The following is a 25,278-nucleotide window of genomic DNA, read 5'->3' as shown; positions in this document are numbered from 1 at the left end:
TAGTCTCACTCCCCACAACATTTAGTCATTAGTTCATCCCATAAGTCTTTACATGCAAAAAGGTTGGACAAGTTATCATAATGTGTCAAACATCTTTCCACACAATTCCATCAGATTTTTTTTTCTAAATCTGGATTGGTAAATTGCTCCTTGGTCAATCCTGACTTTCTCCAACAAATGGAAATGTGTGAATCATCAGATCAACCAGTGATCAATCAGTTTTCAGGTATTACCAGTTATCTGGTATGGTATTAACTCAAATAATCCACACATGAAAATAAATCACAACATTCAGGTCCATAAATAATGATTATATTGAATTAAGTGCGATAACACAGGAAAAAAGTATTGAACACGCTAACTGAGACTCATCTAAAACCCATCTAATGTGGAGAAGCCTTTGTTTGCAATGACAGCTTCCAGACGCTTCTAGTATGTTTTAACTAATCGCCCACACTGCTCAGGAGTGATTTTGGCCCATTCCTCTGCACAGATTGTCTTTAAATCTGGAATATTCTTTGGTGCCCTCTGGTGAACCCTTTTCTTTAGTTCTTTCCACAAATGTTCAATTGGATTTAAGTCAGGTGATTGACTGGGCCATTGAACATATTGATTTTCTTTTTTGAAACCATTTGAGAGTCAACTTTGCCATGTGCTTTGGATCGTTGTCCTGCTGGAAGATCCAGCCACGTCTCATCTTCATCATCCTGGTGGATGGCAGCAGATTCATATCAAGACTTTCCTGATACATGGTTCCATTCATTGCTCCGTCAATTATATGAAGTTTGTCAATACCATGAGATGAGAAACAACCCCATGCCATGATGCTTCCACCTCCAAACTTCACTGTTGGTGTAGTGTTTTTTGGGTGATGTGCAGTGCCTTTTCTCCTCCAAACATGGTCTGTAGTGTGACAGCCGAAAAGTTCCACTTTGGTCTCATCTGACCAGACAACATTCTCCCAGTATTCTACAGGCTTGTCAAGATGCTGTTTAGCAAACTTTAAACCAGCTTCATCATGCTTTTTCTTGAGGAATGGAGTCTTGTGGGCTGAGCATCTATAGAGGCCATGGTGGTGGAGTGCACTGCCTGTTTTTTTCTCTGTAACAATTGTACCTGCTGCCTCCAAGTCTTTCTGGAGCACTTTCAGGGTGGTCCTTGGCTCGTTGAGTACTCTTCTGACTATCTTTCTGACTCCCTGGTCAGAAATCTTGCAAGGAGCTCCTGTGCGTGGCCTGTTGATGGTAAGGTGGTGCTTCTTCCACTTGCGAATAACTGCCCCAACTGTGCTGACTGGAATATTCAGGTGCTTTGATATAAGTGTGGAACCAGTTCCATTCTGATGCTGAGCAACAATCAGGTTGTGAATGTCTTCAGAGAGCTCTTTGCCTTAACGCATCATGAGGTGTGTCGTATTTAACTGCTTGGTGAAAAAAACAACCTTTTTTATAGGACCATCAATTTGCTCTAGCCCAGCTGAGGTTGGTTTGCACTAATTGGTAGTTAAGTAGGTAGAAGTTAAAGTAATAATTACTGACAGATTTCAGGTGGTATGGTGCATTTCCTTGCCAAAGTATACAACCTTTCCATGGTGTGTTAAATAGTTTTTTCCTGTGTTATCGCACTTAATTCCACATAATCATTATTTATGGACCTGAACTTTGTGATTTCTTTTCATGTGTGGATTATTTGAGTTAATACCAATGTCTGGTATAAACTTTGTTTGAATTGCAGCTTTAGAAATAAATGTAATGAGAAAAAAGTTGACTCATTCTATACTTATTTTCCCCACTGTACCTGTGTTCACACATGAGTAGAAACATCAGTCAATATGGCCTGCGCTCTCAGGACATCATACAGCTGCATGTCCCAAGCGAAAGAACTGAATTGGACAAAACAGATTTTACATTTTCTGCCCCGTCTGCCTGGAATGACTCTAGGGGAATTTAAAACAATTATAAAAGACAGAGAAATTAGCTCAATTGGTTCTTGTGACTGCACTGTGTAATTATACATTCCTATTGTTGTTTTTATGTCGTTTATGTATTTGTGACTGCAATTTGTTTTATTTTCTGTTTTGTGCTGCCGTCTTGGCCAGGTCACTCTTGAAAAAGAGGTTTTAAATCTCAATGAGTTTTTTACCTGGTTGAATAAAGGTTATTATTATTATTATTATTATTATTATTATTATTATTATTATTATTATAACTTCTTAACAGTGGCTTTGTGTTCAAATGCAGAGCTTGAGAAGTTGTCTCCACTTTACTTTGAACATAATGTACACAAAAAAAACATTTTTTTTTCACATGTACTCTTCTCCTCGTGTTAAGCTTCAACAGAGAATTGAAGTGATATCAATCTTCTTATTGAGCTCTTGGCAAACATGCAGCGAGTGCATTTCCTAAAGTGTGTTTACACCAACACAGATGGATGAGATAAATATGATAACAGACATTCAGCTCCCTCTGCTCTTCTTATGGAAAGGTTATCCTCCTACCACAATGTGAAGTGATAGTTTGGCTTCAGGCTGGGCATCGTGCCTCCAGTGCAGCGACTATCTTGCTAACAAAATACTTGGAGGACGTGTTCATCTTAAATATTCTGCTTTCTCATTCCAGTAAATTCACTCACTCACATTTTAAAGTTACATACTGAGGATTTATGATCTCAGGCTGCCCAGTACAGAAGGTTTTGACTACATGTATCTTCCCCATCACATAAACCCTGCTTCCCGTCTCTGAGTCAGTGAATAGGCAGACAGAATTTAAAGCCATTAAATAAGCTGGCCACCATCATGTCTCTAAACCATTTTTAGATCAGAGCAGATGGAGGAGGAAGGGGATATATAATACCCCTGTTTTGGAGTTTGAATGAAGGCGAAGCTTTGTTCTCTGTGTCTGTAAACGGTTTGGATTAGGACTACAGATCCAGGACTTGGAGGCATTATATTCTCTGTGGAGCATGGCAGTAGCCATGACAGCGGCACTAAACACTGCAGCCTCTGTCCTGGAAAAACAGCCGTATCTGGGACCTGAGGAGTTTTGGAAACAATGGTGATGATCGCTGACTTTATTATTACTTTTTACATCAAAGTGGATCCATCTGCAAAAGGTCGCGCCATTTAATAATCCATAAAGCTGAGATTCACTCTGTTTTGATCCGTGGTTTTTAACAGAGAACTTTTCTTTGAGCTGTTTTAATTCTGCCAACAAAGTTTCACTGAGTGTCTGGCCCCAAAGTGGACGATACGTGTGCCAATTTTAAAGGGGCAGTGCAAAGTTTTTAGTCTCTTTGCCTCATTATGACCTACAGAGTAAATTAAGATCACAAGCAGGAGCAGGTTTAATCAGTGATTTGCGCAGAATTTTTCTTAAAAATTCAAAGTTAAAAATTGTCTCCCCTGAAGTGTCTCTGCTTTGAGCTCGCGACCAAGATAATTTTTTTTTTCAAGATAATTTTCCTTAAATAGATTTTTAAAAACGCCGTTATCAGGACCATGTCAGAAACTTGCCTTACCTGTGTTTTTGTCGATAAAAGCTCAGCTCCTGACGTCTGTTGTTGACGACAGAATTGGTTCACGGCCTTGAGAGAGAAGTGATGAACTCTGACCTGCACCTGGTGTTTTTATAGGTTAAACAAACCTACAGAGAAGAGGAGTAAACAAGTTCAGGATGTAAAGATCCAGAGTGATGTAGGTCAGTTTCACTTCTCCTCACACTGTCTTTTTACTTTTCAGTAAAGAACAACAAAGCAGATGATAAAAAGTGGACAGATAAAACAGTGACAGGCTCCTGGTGGATCAGTGGACTCTGTTACACATCCTGTGCGTCAGTGTGTCAGAAGCTGTGGTTCGTTAACCTGCCCCACTCTCTTTTTTCTTCCCACTCTTAAACTTTGAAACATACCTGGACTCACTTCTGACCAAAGTGTCATGTGTTGCTTTGCTCAAACTCTAAAGCCACCTTTCTCCCACAGACTCATATTACCATAACATTTCCACAGAGTTACATAACAGGACTCATGTTGTTCACTGTAAAGTAGAAAAATAAACATCCTCTCAGACTGCACAGAAAACTGTACGATCTTTAAAATGTTTTTAAACACGGCTCTGTTAGTAAGACTAACATCATAAATGAAGTCCAAATTTAAACCCTAAAATTAAATCAAGTAGTATTATTTTTTTTATAAAGCACATTGAAAAAGAAATCGTGGTGACCAAAGCGCTGTTAAAGCAAAGCAGGATAACAAATGTATATGAAGTCACAATAAAGGATAATAGCATCACCATGCACCGTGGAATACAAAGTGGCATAAAGAAAAAAAGAAGAAAAATAAAACAAAGTGTAAATAAAATAGAATAAAATAGAATTAAATTAAATTAAATTAAATTAAATTAAATTAAATTAAATTAAATTAAATTAAATTAAATTGATAAATAAATAAATAAATTGATTGAGGGGAAATAGGAGAGGATATTTGAAAAACAAAAACTATAATAGTGAAGTGTTGGACAATGGGGCTGCACATTGGCTCACTGGTTAGTGCTGCTGCCTCACTGCAAGAAGGTCACCAGTTTGAATCCCAGTTTCGGGCCAGGTGGACCTTTCTAAGGTTTGCATATCCTTGTGCATGCGTTGGTTCTCTTTGGGTACTCCGGTTTACCCCCACAGTCCAAAAACATGTTAACCAGTTAAGTGGTAATTCGCAATTACTCTTAGGTGTGAGTGTGTGAAAAGTCTGGGATAGACTCCAGCCACCCTGACCCTGAACAGGATGAATGAATGAATGTTGGACAATAACTCCATAGCCCCATTTCCACCAAGCGATCATTTTGGTTCATCTCAGTAGGGCACGCCTTTTGACTGATGCGTTATACCAGGACAGCACCCCAGATGACCGAGACGAGCGGTCCCACTTTTTGAGTTTGCCAAACTAAACCAATCCAATCCTAGAAGATGGAGCTACAACTGTGCAGTCTGCTGATTGGTCAAACGAATTATCCTTTACCATGAAACAACAGCTGTGATATTTCTCCTTGTGGCATACAGCTTTTTCTGAAACAAAGCTTGATTGTGCTTTGTAACAAAAAGCCACATGAAAACCACAAAGAAGACAAATCGCCACCCACCACAAGGAGACACAGTTGGTGGTTTAGAAGTGGTCCCCTACTATATACAGCTAGCTCCCGCTAAGATTCAGCACCACAAAGACCTCAACACAAAAACCGGAAGACCGTTTTCTTTTTTTTTTCTTAAGAACAATTGTTATAAAAGCGTAATTTGCACCAAAGTCTTGCTAGCTACTTTTGCCTGCCTTTAAGTTTCCTTTTTTCTTTTTTCTTCTCTCTCTTTTTTTTTACTAGTAGTATTATTATGTCCATGTAACCTTGTTTAAATGATTCATATTTTAGTTTGCTGACTTTTTGCTTGGATATGTACAACTAGCCTCATTCCTAAAACAGTACGTACATAATTTATTCTACAGGACAGCATACAGAAAGTAGCCAACAGCTAGTAGCTGTATTTATCCGTGTTTCAGTGTCCCTGTCCTTGAATTACTCAGACCTAGAAGATTTTGGAACGGGAGGGCGATCACACACATACACCCAAAAAAGCCCTTCCAGCAACAGCTGTCATATTAACCTGCAAGCTCCTCTCTAGCTTACAAAAGATCTGCTGCTGTCTATCTTTATCAGGACTCAGGGACCTGTTGTGGTTTGGGCATCTCATCAGAATGCTACCTGCATGCCTCCCAGTGCAGGTACAGCCAAAAAGTTCAGTTTGCACCATCTGTTGTAGTAACATCTCACAATCCCCTGGGAGATGCTGGAGGCTTTCAGGGAGCCCTATCTTTTCTTGCCACAGCTGAAGCTTAGACATGGTGAAGCAGCAAAACATAGATAGATGGATATGTGTTATTAATGTTGAAGAAGCTGTTTTTTTAATCAAGTATTTTATTTATTATTATTACTATTATTATTATTATTATTATTATTATTATTATTATTATTATTATTATTATTATTATTATTATTATTATTATTATTATTAATATTATTATTATTGTTGTTGTTGTTGTTAAGTAACAGTAGTGTTAGTATTTTGAGTATTATTTTTATTGTTTTTATTTTTTATTATTATTATTTTTTGCAAATAAAACAGCATGCTAATTATGATATTCCTGGCTTGGTTTAAACCTTTTGTGAGGATTTTTTTAACGGATTATTAAGGCTGAAGCACTTTATAAACTATAAAAGTAATAAGGGCTTCCACATAAAGAAAGAGGACTTTTTTTTTTTTGATACCCGTAACTGCTGCAACTGGTGTGGGTTAAAAGATTAAGAACACAAGCCTGAAAGGGATTTGTACAGGCTTAATTTCACATGGCAAATATTTTAAGCAGACATAAGTTTGAAAGAGAACAGTAAGGAGATAAGATGTACCTTTTACAACAAGGACACCAAATCTAACATGGATCCAAAGTTCCTCACAGGAGTTTGAATGTGAGCAGATGATAGAATTCAATTTTTAATCCACAGTTGAGCAGTTTTAGGACCACTCTACGTGTTTGTTGGAAAAGTACAGACTGTACGGAGTCAGAGCAAAGGTTTGGTGTCATGCTCTGGCTCTGTAAAGTAATTCCATACCTTAGAGTGTGAGTAAGTAGCTCTGTAGGCAAAAGGCGAGGACACTTAATCCATCAAATAGGATGAGACTTGCCAGTGTAACTAAAAGCCAACTAAGCTGTCTAAGAAGTGCATTAAACACAGGGGGGGTGTCTGTAGCAGTGTTTGTGTTGGTGTCAGCGGTTGTGGCAGTGGTTGGCTGGTGGGTTTGAAGGGTTGAAGTTCTGCTTATTAAGAACTCATTGTGCAATTCTCTGAGGGAATCCTTGTTCCAAACAGTGGGAGAAAAACATCGCTGGTGGCAATGTCGGGGTCCCAGGAGACTGTCCAAACATAGAAGAAACAAAGGCAAAGGGTGAAGCGTCCTGCAATATCTAAACCCCAAACTGTGCACATTTCTAACATCCAAGAGTCAGAAAGCAAAACAGAGGTCACAGCTGCATGAGAGTCTGATCATTTCACAACCATCAAAACACGAAAATCCCTGGATTAGATTATTTAGAGTCAGGTTGAAGGAAACATTCTCAGTTACAGGATTGCTCCAATCACACTGTGAACTCTTGTTTACATGGCGCGGTTTAAAGCTGCAGGGGTCTGGGGTCAGCTCAAGAGGCTAAAGCCGGTTACAGCTTGAACGCTGGACTCAAGGTTACAAACAGTTCAGAGGGAGTAAACAACACGGTGTGAAATCTGAACGTCCCATTCAAGGACCACAAAACTCTGCCATCATGTTTGTTTTTATTTTATTTTTGGTACCATGTTCTCGAAAACCAGCTTTCCCAAAGCAGATAGCAATCTGACCACAAAGTGTTTACCTCTGGTGCTGCTCAGTAAGGGGCGTTTTAAAGGTTTCACCCATTTCAATGCTGGCACGTCGCACATGTAACTCAGGGAAATAGATCAATTTTATTCATTAGGGCCATGTGTGGGCTTACATAATAAGAGTGTGTGTGTAGGTGTTTGGTGTGTGTGGATTTGAGTACAGCAGGGAAAAGCAATTAAAAGAAAAACCTTGATGAACTCCAAGAGGCTGGACTTAGAGAGTCAATAAGCTTGGACGTGTATTTATTGTGCTGTTTTATAAAGTGTTGCAGCTTTTCTGTGGTTGTTTTTTGTCTACCTGCCCAGGAACAACACATGCAAACGAGCTGCTGGCTGACTCCGGTGAAATTACTCATGACTGTGCATAAATAAACAAACATATTTTTGGAAGATGCATCTGCATTAAATTATCACCAAAATCTCAAATGAACGGCAAATAGATTTGTTTTATGATCAATCATAAGGGCTAATGGCTTTATTTGGTTTATTTATTTCTGCACACAGGAAAATGACTTGTGCAAACTGAATGATGAACCTTTTAGGACTTCACAGGCTCAGCAGGAGCCAGGTAAAACAAACTCATCCTCTCAAAGTGAAAGATGTTCTGAGCAAGGATATTTAAACAAAACTATTAAATACTTTTTTAGGTGAGCTTAAGTTCATTTTCATGGTGTTATTGACATGTGTGAGCTGACACGTGTTCCTTACCAATTATCAGTCTGCAGGATGCATAAGGAGCAACATACATCAGTAATGAAAGACATGGACATGGACAAAAATGGTTTCATAATGACTGCTTTACTTTCATTGGTTGAAATCACTAGCACAACTTTGGTAACAGTTTACTTTAGAGGTCCACAAATTTCATCGCACTTAGGCAATAATTACACAAAGTTTTATCTTAATTCTTGATATTGCCCCCACAATTTCATGAGATTTTGGTGAAAATGAGCACATAACTTCTGGCCAGATTCTTTTTTGCAGTGCGCCTGTACTCACAGTGTTTATCACACTCAGGTAAGGCCAATTTACAACCCCACTCTGGGTGAATATCACATCTGAAGCCTTCAGTTGTATCATGTAAAACATTATAGGCCTAATCATAAAGATTTATCATTTTGCATGTGATCTTAATTATGCATATCAACAAACTGGGTACTAAAGAACTTGGTGAAATTAAATAACAAATAGCTAACTATCAACTGCTTATTAGGCAATTGAATCATTCACTGAAGATTTCAAAGGTAATTATCGGAGGAAACAATGAGCTGAGCAGCTATTTATCACCTGCTTCTCTGGAAATAGCAGAAACATTAGGATACTTCTAAAAAACATTTTGTTGTGGGTTGTGATTTAATTTCAAATAAATTATTTGATAATTGTCACCTTCTTACCTTGAAATTTGGAGTACATTTTTAAGAAACTGGAAAAAAAAAACAGTAACCTTGAGATCAGATCCGGATCAAACATGAAACAAGGTGAAGCTGGGAAGAGGATTTTGAAGATGAGATTAAGATCAGATCAGAAAAAGATTTTAAAAAACCTCACATCAACTTCAGAATGACGACTCAGAAGTCTTAAGTTTGTTTCTGTAACAAATGGAATAATAGAAAACATCATCGTCAAAATAAGATTGATTTGAAGATTTTTGTGCAAGATCTGACTATGAAGATGCATGTAAAGAGCTTAGTCAGACTGAGACTGGCTGCCAGCCTTTTTCAGAGCATCTTGAACTATCTTTCAAGACCCATATTTCTTGTTTTCTATGACTATGTAAACACCGAAACCACCCAAGAAGGGTAGACTCTCTTCTTTTATGTCTCTCTTCCTGTTCTAGATTTTTTTTAAAAAACAGAGAAAAAGTACTTTCGTAGATTGCTCCATCCTTTGATCCTCTCCATGATCTCAGCTGTCTTTTCTCACAATGGTGCTGCTCTTTATCATCTGTGAGAGGCTGGGGTTTTTTGGGGTTTTTTTTCAGGGAGCAGATATTTAGGCAACTAGCTTATCTAGCTCCGGGGGATGGACAAGCTAGCCGTGCTAACCCAGCGGCATCGTGCTGTTCACGGACGTGGCTGACGGAGCTGACATCGGACGCCGGCCCCACATTGGAGGAGCTTCACCTGCTGTGAGCAGACAGGATCCAGGAGACAGAGACTGAACAGACTGCTGGGGAAGCACAGTCCTGGACCCTGTGGAGGTGGGAGTGGCTGGACTGGAGAGTGGTGGACGGGCTGTCAGCATCTATTTTCTTATGGACCTTTTTGCACTTTCTATACTCTTTCTTACTTTTGTTTTCTTAAATGCTGCGGTGACTCCTGAATTTCCCCTCGGGGATAAATAAAGTATTTTCTATTTTTTCTATTTCTATAGCCTGACACTTGTTTTCAACCAAACCCTCCCCCTGCGTCAGCAGGTCTGTTTCCAGGATTCTTAAACCTGGACAACTTCCCATCCATCCTCCCATTACCTACACCATTTATCCCAATCAGGGCAGTGTGGAGGCTGGAGCAGATCCCAGCTGCCATTGGGAGGGAGTTAAGGTCCATCCAGAACAGGTTGGCAGTTCATCACAAGGCTGATAAATATAGAGACCAACAACCATGCACACCACACACACACACACACACACACACACACACACACACACACACACACACACACACACACACACACACACACACACACACACACTCAAACCTACAGGAAATTTAAAATTAAGCTAACAAGCCTGTGTTTGGCCTGTGGGAGGATGGAAGAGTACCCAAAGAGAACCCATGCATGCAGAGAGACTCTGCTCTACTCTAGAGATGTAGAAGTAGCATTGGACAAATCATTAAGAGTGCTGCATCACTTCCAGGTTTATAAGCCATTTGTTATAGTAACAGTATCAATATCTGCACAACATGAAGGAGAGGGCAGTTATTGGTGAGCAATTACAGTTTCAGCTGCAGCATTAGCAGAAGTAATGAGCAGAAATTGTTATTAATAACAGCAGGAGTAGAATAAATGTGAAGTCCTCTGTAAAACAGACTTCCTCAGTGCTCACTGTGTATCATATCACACTGACTCTCCACTGCATTAAAGTACACAGTGAAACACTTCTCATGTTTACGAGCAGGCCGACAGTGGATCATTTGTACAAACGCTCTGAAGGTAATCTAACCTACGGGCAAATCAAATTAAGTCTGAGCTGGTAAAGTTACTCCAGCCATGCGTAGGTGTTTATATGAGGCCTTTTCAGTGGCAGTGAAAGCAAAACTTCTGTCACTGATGTTATTAGGAAGCCTGTAAACACACTCACTTACCTATGAATGGCCTCCTCATTCACTCAGTCACTCCCAAGTTATTCAGGCACAGTTATTTAAAACAGGCAAGAAGCTCCAGGGGCTTTTCAACCAATGGGATTTCTGGCATCAAGTCTAAATGGTGGAAATAATGTCTGATATTTCACATCTTCTTCTATATTAAACACATTCACACTGTCAGTATTGAAACATGATCACACAGGTCACTGCAGAGAGTCCCATAAACATGTTTATCACACACACACAATGAGCATTAATGATTACCCTGCGGTGAAAACACAATATCCTAACCCGCACGATCTGTCGTTCCTCATTGTTATGGGGGCATGAAACTGATTTATAGATCTTGGCACACACATAAACACACACTCTCTCCCTCTCAGCACTGACGCCAGGGCTCTGAGGCCGGCCTCTCTGTAAGGAGAGCCAATTACGGCGCGCCGAGCAGGCGAGCCTTCATGATCCGGCCCCTCTAATTTGCCTGCTATAACATACCCCGCTCTGATCATGTGACGGGCTGAGCGAGAGAGTGTGTGTGCGTGTGTGTACGGGAGACAGAAGTGGTGTGTGGAGGCGCAGAAGCTATGCAAAGACCGTGTCTTGGAGGTGTATTACCATTACGCGCTATTACGCACTGACAGCTACTTTGCAGAGCAGAGCGCTCAGCGCAGCGGAGCGGGATTTGGGATTTCTCACAGATACAGGTGAGTGCAAATGAAGAGAAACACTAGATGAGGATTCACAGTGGATGAGAAAGTGGTTGTTGTGGAGTGATGTGGCTTTTATGTTTGACATTGAGGAGTGTGGTTAAAGCGTGGCTCTGCTGAGTAAATGGAAGAGGCTCTCTGTATCCGTGAGCTTCAAGGATGCATGTGCGAGTTCAAAGCGACACGATGCGCATTTTGCGGTTGCTCTGACATTAAAGGGACTGCAAAGCCTCTACAGAAATCATGGCATGTGCAGAATTTTTTGTTTGACGCAAAAAATAAAAAGCGAGTTATCACTTTATTTCTTTCTGAACAGCTGTGTCGTAGTCTGCAGAGTCAAACATGTCATAAACGCTCAAATGGGCTGAATTTCATTCAGGGAGCGCACCACGCTGTTAAAGCCTCTGTGGTGTTCAGGGTTACTGCAGGGCAAGTGACTTAACTCTGGCTAAGGTGTTCTCAGACTGACTTCACAAACTTTTTCCATGAGGTATCGCCCGGGCACCGCAGCAGCAGCAGCAGACCCAACTACTCGGTGTCATGCGGTGATATCGCACAAGTAACCCTATCTGAGGCGAATTCTGGCGTCAGATCCCAAATTACATAACAGCGTCCATTCTACCTGTGGGTCTGGTAGTCTAACTCAAAGTCAACAATCAAATTAATCTGGTGAATTTCCCAGAGTTCACCTGGAACCTCTGCGTGGGTTATACCCACAGGGCAGCTTCTGGGTTTTACAGAAGAGGGCGCACAGTCATTCTGTTTTCTGGCTCCTTTTTTTTAAAGCCCTTTGAGGTTTCAAACGCGGTTTTACGCATTAAAAGTCACTGAGCTTGATGCTTTTAGGGCAGTTTCATGCCTCAGATTAGGTTATCCATTTAGATTTCGACTTGCTCTTATACCTAAAGTTAGTGGATACAGATTTTCTATAATCCATTCATCATCAGAGTGAATTTGATGAATTTCTGAGACGCAAAACCCTTTTTTTTATCACTTCTGAAGTATCCATGCACCATGTTCTGCAGGTAAACTTCCATTTCCCAAAGTTAATCCTCAAAAAAATGTCTACTAGTGATGTGACATTACATTGCTTTATTCTTGAGACTCAGCTTCTTTAAAACTACTGCAGGGAAATAAATAGAAACCCATTAAATGACAGCAGAAGCATGTGGCTTTAATGATCGTCATGGTGAGAAATGGGAACCCCTGATTCCACATGGTCAGCTTGAAGTCTGAACCAGCAGCTGCAGGGTTCACACACACACACACACACACACACACACACACACACACACACACACACACACACACACACACACACACAGTCTTCAAATTCCACTTCCTTCACACATGGTAAACTTTCCGTTTGAAGCACGATCATCTGCAGACCTTTTAAACTAGCAGCAGGTAGTGTGAGGAGACCGCAACATCAGAACCATTTCCAAGGACGCTGTCATAAACTCATTTTTACAAACCTCAGGATCTGCTGTTAAACATTAACTTCAAGTCAAACTGACCACTGAGAGTAAAACTGCTGTCACGCTGTGTTGGACCACCCCAGTCAGAGTAGAGCCAACAGATATCTCAGATTAAAAAGTGTTTGATGAACTTAAATCAAGTGTTTGTCTTTTGCAGGTAGAAATTCTTCCCTTCACATCAGCAGCACAGATTGATCTTCAGAGCAGAGTCCAGCTGCCATCCATCCGCACAGGAATGGTGGATCATTTGCCACTGGGTGAGGAGACCTTCCTGTGTTACACCAGCTCACCAGGGTCAGACTTTAACTGCCTCAGTCACCACGCCAGCGGTGGCGTGTCGCCGGGCATCATGGTGACTGACACAGGCATCTACCACCACCACTACCACCCTTACGAAGGCCTGGCCCTCTCGTCCTCCCCTCGTCTCTCTGAGGATGACCTCAGCGACTCCTCCAGCCCGTGTTCCTCCCTCTGCTCCAGCCCTGAGACGTCCTCACCGACGTTACGCCACGTTCTCAACTCCAGCTACGAGAGCAGGAGCAGCAGGAGCAGTGAAAGCTGCAGCTCCTCAGGAGGAGAGAGTCAGGACAGTCTGCTGGACCTCCTTCTCTCACAGGCCTCAGTTAGCAGCAGCTCTCACTCTTCTTCCTCTCTGTCCCTTTCCTCTCCGACCATGTCTTCCTCCTCACCTGTCCCTGTCTTACCGATGGGGCTGGCCTGGGACTCAAAGAGGGAGCAGCGGTTGAGTCTCCTCCAGCAGCAGGCCAAAGAGGACTGTTACGAGTTCCCCGTGTTCCTGGATGAGCTGCAGGATCCCGCAGCGCTTCTTTTTCAGCCAACCCTGGAGGAGATCGAGGAGTTCCTGGAGGAGAATATGGTGGTGGCTATGGAGAAAGACGAGGAAGGGAGCGACGAGTCCATGTCGCAAACATCAGAGGATGCTGAGGCGGAAAGTTCGGGGACTTTGATGGGAGACCTATCAATGCCACAGAACTCAGATCAGACTGTGCCTGTGGCTCATTCTCCTCTTTCCTGCAACACAGAGACCAAATATACACCCAGTTCCTCTGACATGGACTGCTCGTCATCCACGGTGGATGTTGGTTGCATAGCTAGTTCTAACTGTATGAGCGGGAGAGTCGATGGGATCAAACAGGAGGACTGTGGTCCACTGCAGGCCTCTACAGAAGGTACCAGTCCTAGTTCCAGTGTGCCTGTGATCCTTCAGATCCAGCCAATACAAATCAAACAAGAGCCCAACCCTCCTCGTGCCATCTCAGACACTGTCACCCCAAAAACTGAACCACAGCCAACAGCAGCTCAGCAGGACATCAAAATCGCCCAACTCCTGGTCAACATCCAGGGGCAGACCTTCGCCTTAGTGCCTCAGCTGCTCTCCCCAACTAACGTCGCTGGCTCGAGTAAAACTGGAATCACCAGCTCGTCCAAATTTGTTAGGATAGCACCAGTGCCCATCGCTGCCAAGCCCATTGGACTTGGGGATAGTGGGTTGGTCGGCGGTTCCGCTTCAGGGGTCCTTGCTGGGAGTCAGAGGTACCAGAAGAGTTCAGTCGCTGACCTTATCAAAATGCACAAGTGCTCTTTTCCTGGCTGCAATAAGATGTACACCAAGAGCAGCCACCTCAAAGCCCATCTGAGGAGGCACACAGGGGAGAAACCCTTCGCCTGCACGTGGCCCGGCTGTGGATGGAGGTGAGCAAAACCAAGTGTTTATGTTTAAGATGAGATTATTAATAGAGTCAATAAGCTGACAGAGGGAGCACTCAACACCTGGGAAGATGAGGATCAACTTGAGCTATATTTGAACATTCATGTCACCTGCAGACCTGAGTCACTTTCACACATTCACTGCAGTGATGAGAATGTGCAGAGGGGTTGAACTTGTGATTTTTCAACCTGGTCATTTAAAGGGGCCGTGAGGAGTTTCTAGGTGATCTTGAAAAAAGTATCTTCTAGATTTTAATCCATACTTTAAAATGAGATTATCAGCACCATTGTAGGTTGTTTCAAAATGCTACTTTGTAGCTACTTTGTAGCTTCTCAAGAGAGTCCAGCAGGACTGGGATGATTTACAGCACGTCCAAGTCTCTAATACAACACCACAATGGCTGATGAAGTTTAGTAGTAAGAAGAGATACTTGTGTTTTTCTCCGCTGAAAACTATTTCTGTAATTAATTTTGTAGTAGTAGTGGACACAGGAGCCTAACTGTCAGACAGAAAAGGACAGACGAGCAGAAGAAAGCCAAACGGGAGATTGATACAGCCCGAGCTAAAGGCTAATTAGCCTTTAGCTCAGTCTGTATCACTCTATAACACAGGAGCTAAGCTGTTTCTGATAATGTTGATTCCAACCCACAGTCAGCAGTTATTCTGCAGTGGTCTGTTCGAACTTGAGAGTCCATCAATAAAATGAAGAGTGAGGTTACGTTAGCTCTGCTTGATAGATGACTGGCACTTAGCTAACCAGGATTCACTAACATTACACATTACGGACACGTTTCAAAGCACTGGGGTGAAAGAAGCACTACTTATAGGCGGCTACTAAACTGCTATACGAACTGACAGTTAGCTTGTCGTCACATTAGCCTATGGATACATTGTAGTTCTGGGCTGCTAGTAGCGCTACATTTAGCCAGCTACTGGCATACAGTACCAACTTACGTTGGCTTGTTGTCAGGCTTCAAACAACAGCTCTACGTAACTATACTGATAAATACCTTACCTACTTGCGTTGGAGGTAGGAAATTCGTTCCAAAACAAACACGTGCCTGGTTTAAAGTCACATTTTTACAACAGTGTGCGAGACTCCAGGCCAGAAGGTGGCGATGCAGTCTGTTGAAAGCAGATCCTCCTCATAGTGTTTTTTAACTCTGACTTACCTGTCCCTAGTACAGATCTATTTAATGTTCAGCTGTGCCAGTTTGTTAACACAGCAGGTTGTTTGGAGCACGCACAGCAAGAGAGTGGGAGTGTTGGCCATGATTCCTCTTGCATACTGCCTCAGTGGCCTGTTTATTTCTTACCACTCTTGCATTTGCATTGCAAAATTATCCTTATGCATGTCACAGTGATATTAACACAGAACAGACAGTTACTTAATAGCTGCTCCTCCTCTTGCTGGATGCAAACCCTCACCAGTGCTGACAGTACACCTGGATCCTGAGTAAAGGTTTTAAGGGTTGATGGAGGTGACTTCATTAATGCTGCACCTTGCAGGGTGAAGTGTTCTACATGTTTATCTCCTCTGATAGATTACAGCTATCAGGGATATAAACTTCCGCTGTTGAACGATGTATTAGCACTGTTGATAATTGACTTGTCTATGTGTGTCTTTGATGAGATGTACAGAGTTGCTCTTTATTGTCGGGTTGTTGCTGATAAGATGAGACTGGGACACTCTTTAAACCATCAAGTGCAATCAGATTGAGCTGTTTTATTGTTTGTTTGTTTGACTCCTCTCTGAGGGAGGAAAACCTCATGAAAGATATCACTGAGGAGGAGAAAAGGAGGTCTGATCAGAGTATGTATGTGTTGCCTGTGGAATAAAAGGACCCAGAAGGCTCAGCTGTGATGAAAACTTCAGCTGAAGCTTTTTTTTTTCTTAACAAGTTTCTCATTCGTCCTGTTCTACATCAGCCGTGTGCCTCCACAATCTGTGTATTTGTACCATGGTCAAGTTGTAGATTAGATAGAGGAGCGTTTGAAGTTTTCTGCAGGGAGACTTTGCCCTCTGCTCGCTGTTCCACTTGTTTGCTCACTGTCTGCACCCATTAATGCTGCACAGATACACTGGATTTAATCAAGTTCAAAGTTTTCACAACACATAAGCCTCAGGGATACGAAGACTTGTGTTGTTTAAATCCATGACACATTTTTTTTGACAATCCTTTGGTGAAAACTTGTGTATAAAACATGTTTCTGGTTTTTCAATCTTTGCTTTCATCTCAGTGAGGCAGTCCTCATGTCAACTCTTGTTTCCAAAGTACAACTTCTGACCTGTTGGTCAATGGATCCCAACCCCTACACATACAGGGATTGGCCAATGGTGCGCATTCAGTCTTACCTGCGTTTGTGTGTGTGTGTACACACATGGATGAGAGCAGGGTTAAGTTGGGTTGAAAAAGGAAGCATTGTTTAAAGGTTAAATCCCTTTAATGAGGGGTGAGTCAGAATTTGTACAAGAGTTTGGTAAATCAGTCAAGTTTATTTGTGTTTTAACTTTCAGGCACATGGTACCACAAACTTTTCCAGACGGTTAAAAATCTATCAAATAGAAACATGGAGAAAACAACACCTGGCTCACTCACAAAGCAGAAAATTTGCATCTTATCGGAAATGTGCTGATGTCTAATGCAACATAAGTGATGCAAATGTGCAGCCAATGCTTTATCAGCCTCTTGGAGCAAACTGTTCTGCACCTGCTGCATTTTGCACGTCAAGCATAATGTCTGGGAAGAAAACCAACTATTTGATTCGAAAGAACATTATGCAATGTAGAGTTATTTGGACAATCAGGTTCAAACGTGAAGTTGACGCTCTTCTTCCCTATATTAGAGAAAGGTATCAATGTGTTCTGCATGACTTCCTTTTCTTCCTGAAGCCTGTGTGATGGCATCAAGCTGCTGATGATGGTGGTGCATTTGATGTCATTGGCATTCTTCACAATCTTTGTTCTTGAGTGGTTGCAGCTTGTTGCACATAACCGGCACACTGTAGCATCAGATCTGATCAGCGCTTTGCGCTTCATTCTTTTTGTTTGGACTCCATGGTTGAAATGCAAAACAGAAAAGACCTCCTTTGGTTATTTATTTTGGATGTCTGGTAGTTAATTGAAACCGTTTATACAACATTTTGATTTAATTCTGTGGATCCTGACTTCACGACTGCAGTAAAGTAAAAAGAAAACATCATTTTTTATGTCTTAAACTGAGTGTATGAAATAGTTCCTCCCAAACGTCTTCAGTCTCAACATGACAGCAGCAGTGTTCTGGATTATACCATTGCCCTTTCTCTGCTCTTCTTCCTCTGAGCCAGGAGGTGGAGTTGATCTCGGAGTCAGGCATGTCTTACCTCTGTAACCTTAGAGTAGATGCATGTGTTGGCCTCCTCTGAAGTGGTATTTTGTTGGCTCAGCGCCCACGTGTAACTCAATGAAAGTCATATTTCTCCCTGTGCCAAATTTTTTGTTTTAAAGCTTTCAGACGCTCATTTCTCTCAGCCTCCCTGGCTTTAGTTTATGGATTTGTTCATGTACACATCCTGATGCACACACTCACACACGCAGTCACATGTTAACACTTAACAGTACACATGCAGGCATCACACACACACATGGGCATGCAGTATTTTTTTTTAGCTCCGACCTGCATGGTGACTCTGAGCGTTTGATGGCTGGGCTCAAACCCAAACAGTTTGCTGTAATAACACCGTGACGTGTGTGTACTCGACATCTGTCACCGGGACAGCGGCTTGTTGTCCTTGTCAGCTGATGCTCTCACCGTCATGACAAAGCTATGCTGTTTGGTGAATACTGAGCTGTCAGAGATAGATTTAGCTCCACTGACAGACAAAGACGGAGAACTTACCTAACCATCAATCAACTTCTTTATAAGGGAGGAGCATAAAACCAGCTTAATATGGGATTAAGTTGTAGGTATTGTTGACAGCATCTCAAACTTATGATGTTTTTGGACAGATCCAACAGCCGTTCACACTGATGGGATAAAAAGGACTTCAGGCAGTCAGTTTACAATACTAAATCTGGCCTTTAAAACCTTTACGATCAACCACTCTGACTAACTCATCAACCATTAATGTCACATTTTCCGATTCTGGTTGCTAATAGCTATAACTTAACTCAGTAAATGATTTAAACTGTGGCACCGTGAGGACTTCCACCTCAAAATAATCTCACTTTTATACATTTGCTGTTCATAATCCACAAATTAAAATGAGATAATAATAACGATAACAAAATTGGTTATTTCTAAAGGCTATTTCTCTGTATCTTTGGTCAAATCGGATTTTCCAAGAAGAACAAAATTCCAAAACAAATGCACATAATGGCAAGAGTTGCATCTTTACAACTCATGGGAACAGTTTTTATCCCGGAAAACCACTACCGATTCCAGCCACAGGTGTCACTGTAATCACCGCCAAACGAACTGTCCTCACACCCCTGATTTCTGCGTGAGTCTTTCAATTTTTTAACCTGTTCTCCTGCTTAACTTACGATTTGTAATTTTTTCAGATTTTTTTTCAGATTTTTTCAGGTTGATACTGTAACAGATTGGTTGTGTTGTATGTGTTTGATTATGCAAATGTGTTACTGTTAAGATGAGTTACTGTGTGTTTGAGATGTACAAGGTTCAGGGAATGCATCATCTGCAGAGATCAGTTTGTGTGTTTTGTGCGTGTTTTCTGAGAAATCTGTGGGACGCACTCGTCCAAAGGTTATATAGAGAGCCAAGTATTTTTTTTTTTTTTTTTTTCAAGGGGTTGGGGGGTTATGGACAAAAGTTGTTCAATAAACCTTTATCATCAAACTTGGATTTAGGTCTCAGGGTCTGTTTTGCAGATGCAACAAAACAGATTGAAGACTCATTCACAAGATGTTGATGAACGGAGCATGAAAATGTTGAGGCATTTGAGGGGTGTTGTCTCCTGCTTTGACAAAATCTAATGTTGGCAGGTGTGTTAAAGTTCTGAGGAAAACAAGCTTAACGTTGGATGTTGGAGAAATATACATTTTTTATGGACAAAAACGGTCTTACCTTGTGTTTTTAAGAGCTCAGTTTACCTGGTTTGTTTGTTTTGATGAGGGGTAGACCGACAAGTGGGCTGCTAGCATTTTAAAGAGACACTCTTTAAAGGTAAAACTGTTAAGGCAAAACTGATTGATACAAGGTTCTTACCTGAACAGATCGTGCAGGATAAACAGGTTTCATGGCTCCTATCATAGTCAGGATATCCCTTGTTTTGAAGCCTCCTCATCCTCTTGATCTTCGTGCATCTTTCTTTCATTTTGTTCATTATAATGCAAATTGTTTGAAGTTTTCAAAACTTTACAACAGAAGCTCAGCTTGACCCAGCTCCACATCTCTGTCAAAGTGCCAAAGTTGGCACTGGTAGCTGGATGCAGGCCACTTTACTTCCTGAGCATGCCAAGGTGCCCTTGAGCAAGACATTTGTTTGATTACAGCTGCGTTTGTTAGTGCACATCTATAGAAACCTGTGTGTGTGTGTGTGTATTTGTGTGTGTGTGTGACAGAGTGATAATTTGAATTCACCCTGGAGGATGAATAACCTATGTTTTCTTATCCATTTGTTTCTTGCATACATTGTTGTCCCGTCTCTTTAATTTAAAACTAATCCTAATGGTGGGAAACTGTACGCAGTGACGCCAAATGAACAATTCCCCTCACAGAGATTAAAGTAAATAACCCTGATGTGAGACTATGGAGTGGGGGATACAGACGCAGACGTTAAAAGCTTATTGATGGTAAAAAGTCAAATTCAGTTGAAATGGGTGGAAGCTTCAACTTTAGAATGTTCAGTGGCGAAAAGAAGAATTGCGCACATATTTCTGCTCCCAGCTCCACGTGTTATTGATTCTCTGTCATCTCATTATCCTTCAACCCTCGACAGAGAGGTCAGTGAGTTTACAGTCATCTAGAAAACTGCCTCTGTGCAGCCGGAGAAGATTCAGTATCCTGTCAAACCACAAACTCAGGAACTGAATCCTTCCTCAAATTCAAAGCAGTTCTTTACGGTTGCATGTGTAAAGCTTTTCATGAGGCTCCTGTCCCTGGTTTAGGCGCTGTCGTCTCTTAATGTGATCCTCCTTTCATCTCACACACATCTGAAATCCAGCAGCTCATAAACAGAGACAGGAGACGCAGAGCTGATGTGATAAACAAAACTAAAGGAGTGAAAGGAGATAGAGATGACAGATAAACTCTGTACAGTACAAACTTCTGCCAATATTTTTGTTACTGTAATTTTCCAGGTGTGCAACCAACCAAACAGCCCCACCTTCCTCGCCTGTTTTTACTATAACCTGTTGGCTGCAGAGCCGAGTTTAAAGACAAGCTAGAACAAAGCCTGCATATGTGTTTCCCACAGCGCTCACAATAATATGTGTACTATGTGTGGAGCTGCAGCTGAGCCAAGCCGCCCTGCGGACTGGAAACCACAATACTCCAATTAAAAGAAAAAACACAAAACTGATAATCAGACATGCCCTCCACCCTTTAAATTATGAACCCAGTGACCCTAGAGGAAGAATTTACAAGCTGGATTAGCACTTGGAGAAACAGAGGAATAGAGGAATGACTAAAGCCAAAGAAAGAGCACAGGTTTTATAAAGACAGATATGAAGAGGCTGTGCAAGAGATCTGGCACATGATCAGTCTTCCTGAAAAACTGGATTTAAAGAACAATCAGGCTGTCTATTTCTATGAGGCCTTAATGCATGTACTGCTGAAAGATCCCCCCTGGTGCAGCATGTTATGTTTGGTCCCCAGCCCGGGTTGAGTCATCAGAAAAGCTGTACATGGTTTCTATCATGCCCCAGCTTGAAGCTACGATGGAACAGCTTTAGGCTGTAATGTGTGCAAATACATGAAACACAGATGAGCTTAAGCAACGAATGTGTCGGCACATCAAGTACAGAACACAGAGGGACTGATGCTTTCTGATTTTATCTCATTAATGAAACGCCTCGTGGCTTTGGAGGCTTAAAAAAACATCAACATCTTTGAATCTTGAATCACCCACACGTCAGACAAGAAAACAGTCATTTAGCCTCCAGGTTTCTGTTGGCTGCTGCAGAGAACATGCTCTTCATAACACATCTGTAGTAATCAGTGTGATCTTCAAAGAGTGGAGGTCAACTGAAGTTACAAATCATGTGAGAGACATTTTCTACAACTCTACAGGACATACAGAGGGTTTCTTTTGGCAGCTTCTTAATGTTTTGATTCTCATCAGCCGTGTTTTTGGTTCTGTTGGCAGCTGCTCAAATCTCACTGTGCACAACCTGTCACGAAGCAAATCTGCAAAACTATGAGCTAGCTTGTGCAAAAAAACTGAGTATTGAAAACCTCAAAGCTTGAGCTTCTTTGACCTGGTTGAGACCATAATGAAACCACAAGCTTGAAGAAGCTGTGAGGACTTTCTAAGTGATCTTGAAAAAGTCTCTCTTCCAGATATATGCCTGATCTCTCACAGACCCTGACCCTTGTTTGAAGAAGAGCTTGTTGGTTCCAAATGTCACTTTGAGCTTCATTAACCCTTCAAGAGCTTCCCGGTGGATGAAGATGATCTAAAAGAAGTGTTTTCTTGTTGGTCACCTGCAGAACAAAAAGCCCCTTTTCTATCAGGAACAGAAAATCTGGCATATTTATGAAGAGTCGCATTCATGCATAAGACACTTGATCATAATCAAGTAAACAAATATGAAAGAATTATTTTGTGGTAAAGGGTTTTATTTACTTTTGCAGAATTAACTGACAAGACGGGATGGGTACCAATTTTCGGTACTTTTGTGTGTTAATTTGGTAGAAAATATTAATTTGTTCAAAAAAAAAAAAAAAAATCTCAAAGTTTTTCAATTTAACATTTTCATTTCTCAATCCATTAACGTGCAGTGCTGTGTTCATGTCTAGCATGGAAAATCGCCTACTCATCCACCTCCTCACTGTCACAAGGATGCGTTTAGGTACCGAAACATGGTACCTTTGATTTTACATGAATCGGTACCTGGTACGACAGACAGAATTCAGTCGAAACCCATAAAAGTACCTAACTCAGTACCCATCCCTGCTGATAAGGTGGCGTTAAGTGTCTTCTTCGGGTCTACAGTTTTGTTTTTTGTTTCGTTTTGTTCTTTTTTAAATGTAGCTATAAAACAGAGTAAAATTAATATCAATCCCTTAATATAATCTTCAAGAGGAAAATCAGACCAGAAGCCTGATTATTTCTATAAAATATAATATCTATATGTTTCGTTTTAGCTACTGGTGCAGGATAGGTGCCTGAAAAAGTGCCTTACAGAAGCAGAAGGAACAGCCTCTGTGCACATTTTTCATAGCAAAGATTCACAGTGTGGGATTCATGTGTTTGACTTTTAAAAGAAAGCAGGGTGAAATTTTCCTTTAGAACGTGCACCAGGGTACAAGCAAAGAGGCGCCAAAACCTGCAGAAACTTTTCCAATTATGAGCTTCAAATTCATGTTTGATGGATAGCGCGACCATCTCCCCCTTTGAGAAGTGAAACCAAAATAAACCAGAATAGATGCAGTTTGAAGTTCAGTGACTCTTGTATTTATGTTTTACAAGCTTATTTTTCTCAACAAAGATGTCAATCATGACATCACTTCTTATTGTTTACGTCAAAAAAAAATCAAATAACAAAACGAACCATGCATTCAAAAACGGAAAGAATGCTTGATAAGAATTTATATGACGTCACATTTACTTGATTAGTTTGACTCACGTAGACACAGAAGAGGCCGGCTCTGTGACCTGTACTGCATCCAGCCACCAGAGGGAGCTCTACAAATCTTAGCTACACTCAGGGAAAGCATGTGCATTCTTAGTTTATTCATGTATCTGTGATAGAATTATGATCGGTCTCCTAACTTTCTGTGTCCTGTTGCTGTTTGAAACTTTGAGAGAAGATTATAAGAAACTATTTAATGGACCGAAATGAAACTTTACTAATATCTCCTCACACAAACACTACAAAAAGGGATAAACAATCATTCCTCAAGAGCGGACATCAGTTTTGACATGCTCACACAGAACCAAGATACCATCATGTTATACCTGGTGCTTGGTATGGAGCCAAATCAAACTCAAAGAGAGGATGAAGGTTAACAAGACCTGAGCCATAAACAGTCGAAATGACTCCTCGTGTTTGCTTTCAGGTTCTTAGCTTTTAATATTCCTCAGCTTAGCTTTAAGAGCTCTGTCTGTTATCTTCTTTTTATTACAGGCCCATTAAAATGATGAATAGGCTGCTTGTGTAATCCACTTCTGGAGTGGAAATGGTTTGAAATAACTGAGAGTGACGTTTTTACATCTCTGTGAATTATCGCCTCCCTGCTCTGAGTCCGCTGCTGCTTCCTGCCGCTGGAAATCAATCTGTGCTACAGATTATTGTGAACTTAACAGCTTTGCTAATATATACGGATACACACACATCCAACAGGGACGACTCTATCATCCTCTTAACCCTTCACTGTCTCAGTATCCTGGCTGGCTGCAGCCCACAGAGACCCGAGCTGAGGCGTCCAGGAATAGACTGAGCTGGATTTTCACTCCTCGTGTGTTGAGCTAAATACAGGACGGCTCTTAAACTTCAGAGGAGACGCAGGGCAATATACATATCACACCTCTCAGATTACACTCAAATAAAACAGCTTGGCATAGCGTCTGTGTTATTTGGTTATTTTTATATTGGAAGGGCTCCAAACAAACTGAGGGTTGAGTTTATTCATAGAGCTCCAAAATGACACAGGGATTGTCTCCTTGTTTGATTTCAGTTTTTCTTGACTTTGACAGCTGCAGTTAGGAATTGAACTCAGAAATTTCAGAATGAAAGGAGAAATATTGCTAAAATACAGCTAAATATTCACTTAAGTTTGAGAAATCTAACAGTGAGTTTTGTCCCGGCAGGTTTTCCCGATCTGATGAGCTGTCCCGACATCGGCGCTCCCACTCTGGAGTAAAACCGTACCAGTGCATCGTCTGCGAGAAGAAGTTTGCCCGCAGCGATCACCTGTCGAAACACCTCAAAGTCCATCGCTTTCCACGAAGCAGCAGGACAGGACGCTCTGCAAACTGACTCCTGTGACCCCGCTCTGACAGACTGACGCTAAGCGGAGAGCTAGCAGGGGAGGGGGCTGTGTGTGTGTGTGTGTGTGTGACTGCGCGCGTGTGTGTGTGTGTGTGTGTGTGTGTGTGGCAAAGAACAGAGCAGGTTGGGGTGAAAGTCCAAACACCTTTAAAAGGAGTCTGTGCAGGACTTGTGCGTGTGTGTGTGTGTATGAGTGTGTTTGTGTTCGTACGTTCATGGTACTGTGATAATTTATTGGGTGAGGAGGAAAAGACTGTAAAACTGTTACTTGACACAACACCCTCACTGGTGGAATAAGCTTCTTGTATATTTTTGTTTCAAATCTTTTTTTTCTATTATTATCAAAAAAAGATTTGCTGTGCAGAGTATTTTTACACTTTGAGATGTGTTTCATGGTTGTTGGAGTAAAAAAAGCCTTATAACAACACAGGATGCATCACTTAAGGGATCTGC

At 41.4% G+C, this 25,278-nt stretch overlaps 1 protein-coding gene across 1 annotated transcript; it reads left to right on the top strand.

The window, feature by feature from the left end:
• The first annotated feature begins 11,322 nt into the window (after positions 1 to 11,322).
• Positions 11,323 to 24,926, top strand: LOC141799577 (Krueppel-like factor 15). The gene is made up of 3 exons (XM_074681855.1): positions 11,323 to 11,459; positions 13,098 to 14,653; positions 24,645 to 24,926. Exons 2-3 carry the CDS (start codon positions 13,176 to 13,178, stop codon positions 24,811 to 24,813), a joined length of 1,647 nt encoding a protein of 548 aa, XP_074537956.1. The 5' UTR covers positions 11,323 to 11,459; positions 13,098 to 13,175; the 3' UTR covers positions 24,814 to 24,926.
• Positions 24,927 to 25,278: the final 352 nt, after the last annotated feature.

This window comes from Halichoeres trimaculatus, unplaced genomic scaffold, assembly GCF_033239565.1.
Source record: "Halichoeres trimaculatus isolate MK-OKI-2021-1 unplaced genomic scaffold, fHalTri1.1 fHalTri1_scaffold_11, whole genome shotgun sequence".
NCBI classification, from domain to species: Eukaryota; Metazoa; Chordata; class Actinopteri; order Labriformes; family Labridae; genus Halichoeres; species Halichoeres trimaculatus.
The sequence above is the reverse complement of the archived record's forward strand: the minus strand, read 5'-3'. Positions and strand labels throughout refer to the sequence as shown.

Coding starts and splice junctions, on each gene's coding strand:
- LOC141799577 (XM_074681855.1), top strand. CDS start 13,176: ATGGTGGATCATTTGCCACTGGGTGAGGAGACCTTCCTGTGTTACACC. Junction 14,654..24,644: donor TGGCCCGGCTGTGGATGGAG/GTGAGCAAAACC, acceptor TTGTCCCGGCAG/GTTTTCCCGATCTGATGAGC.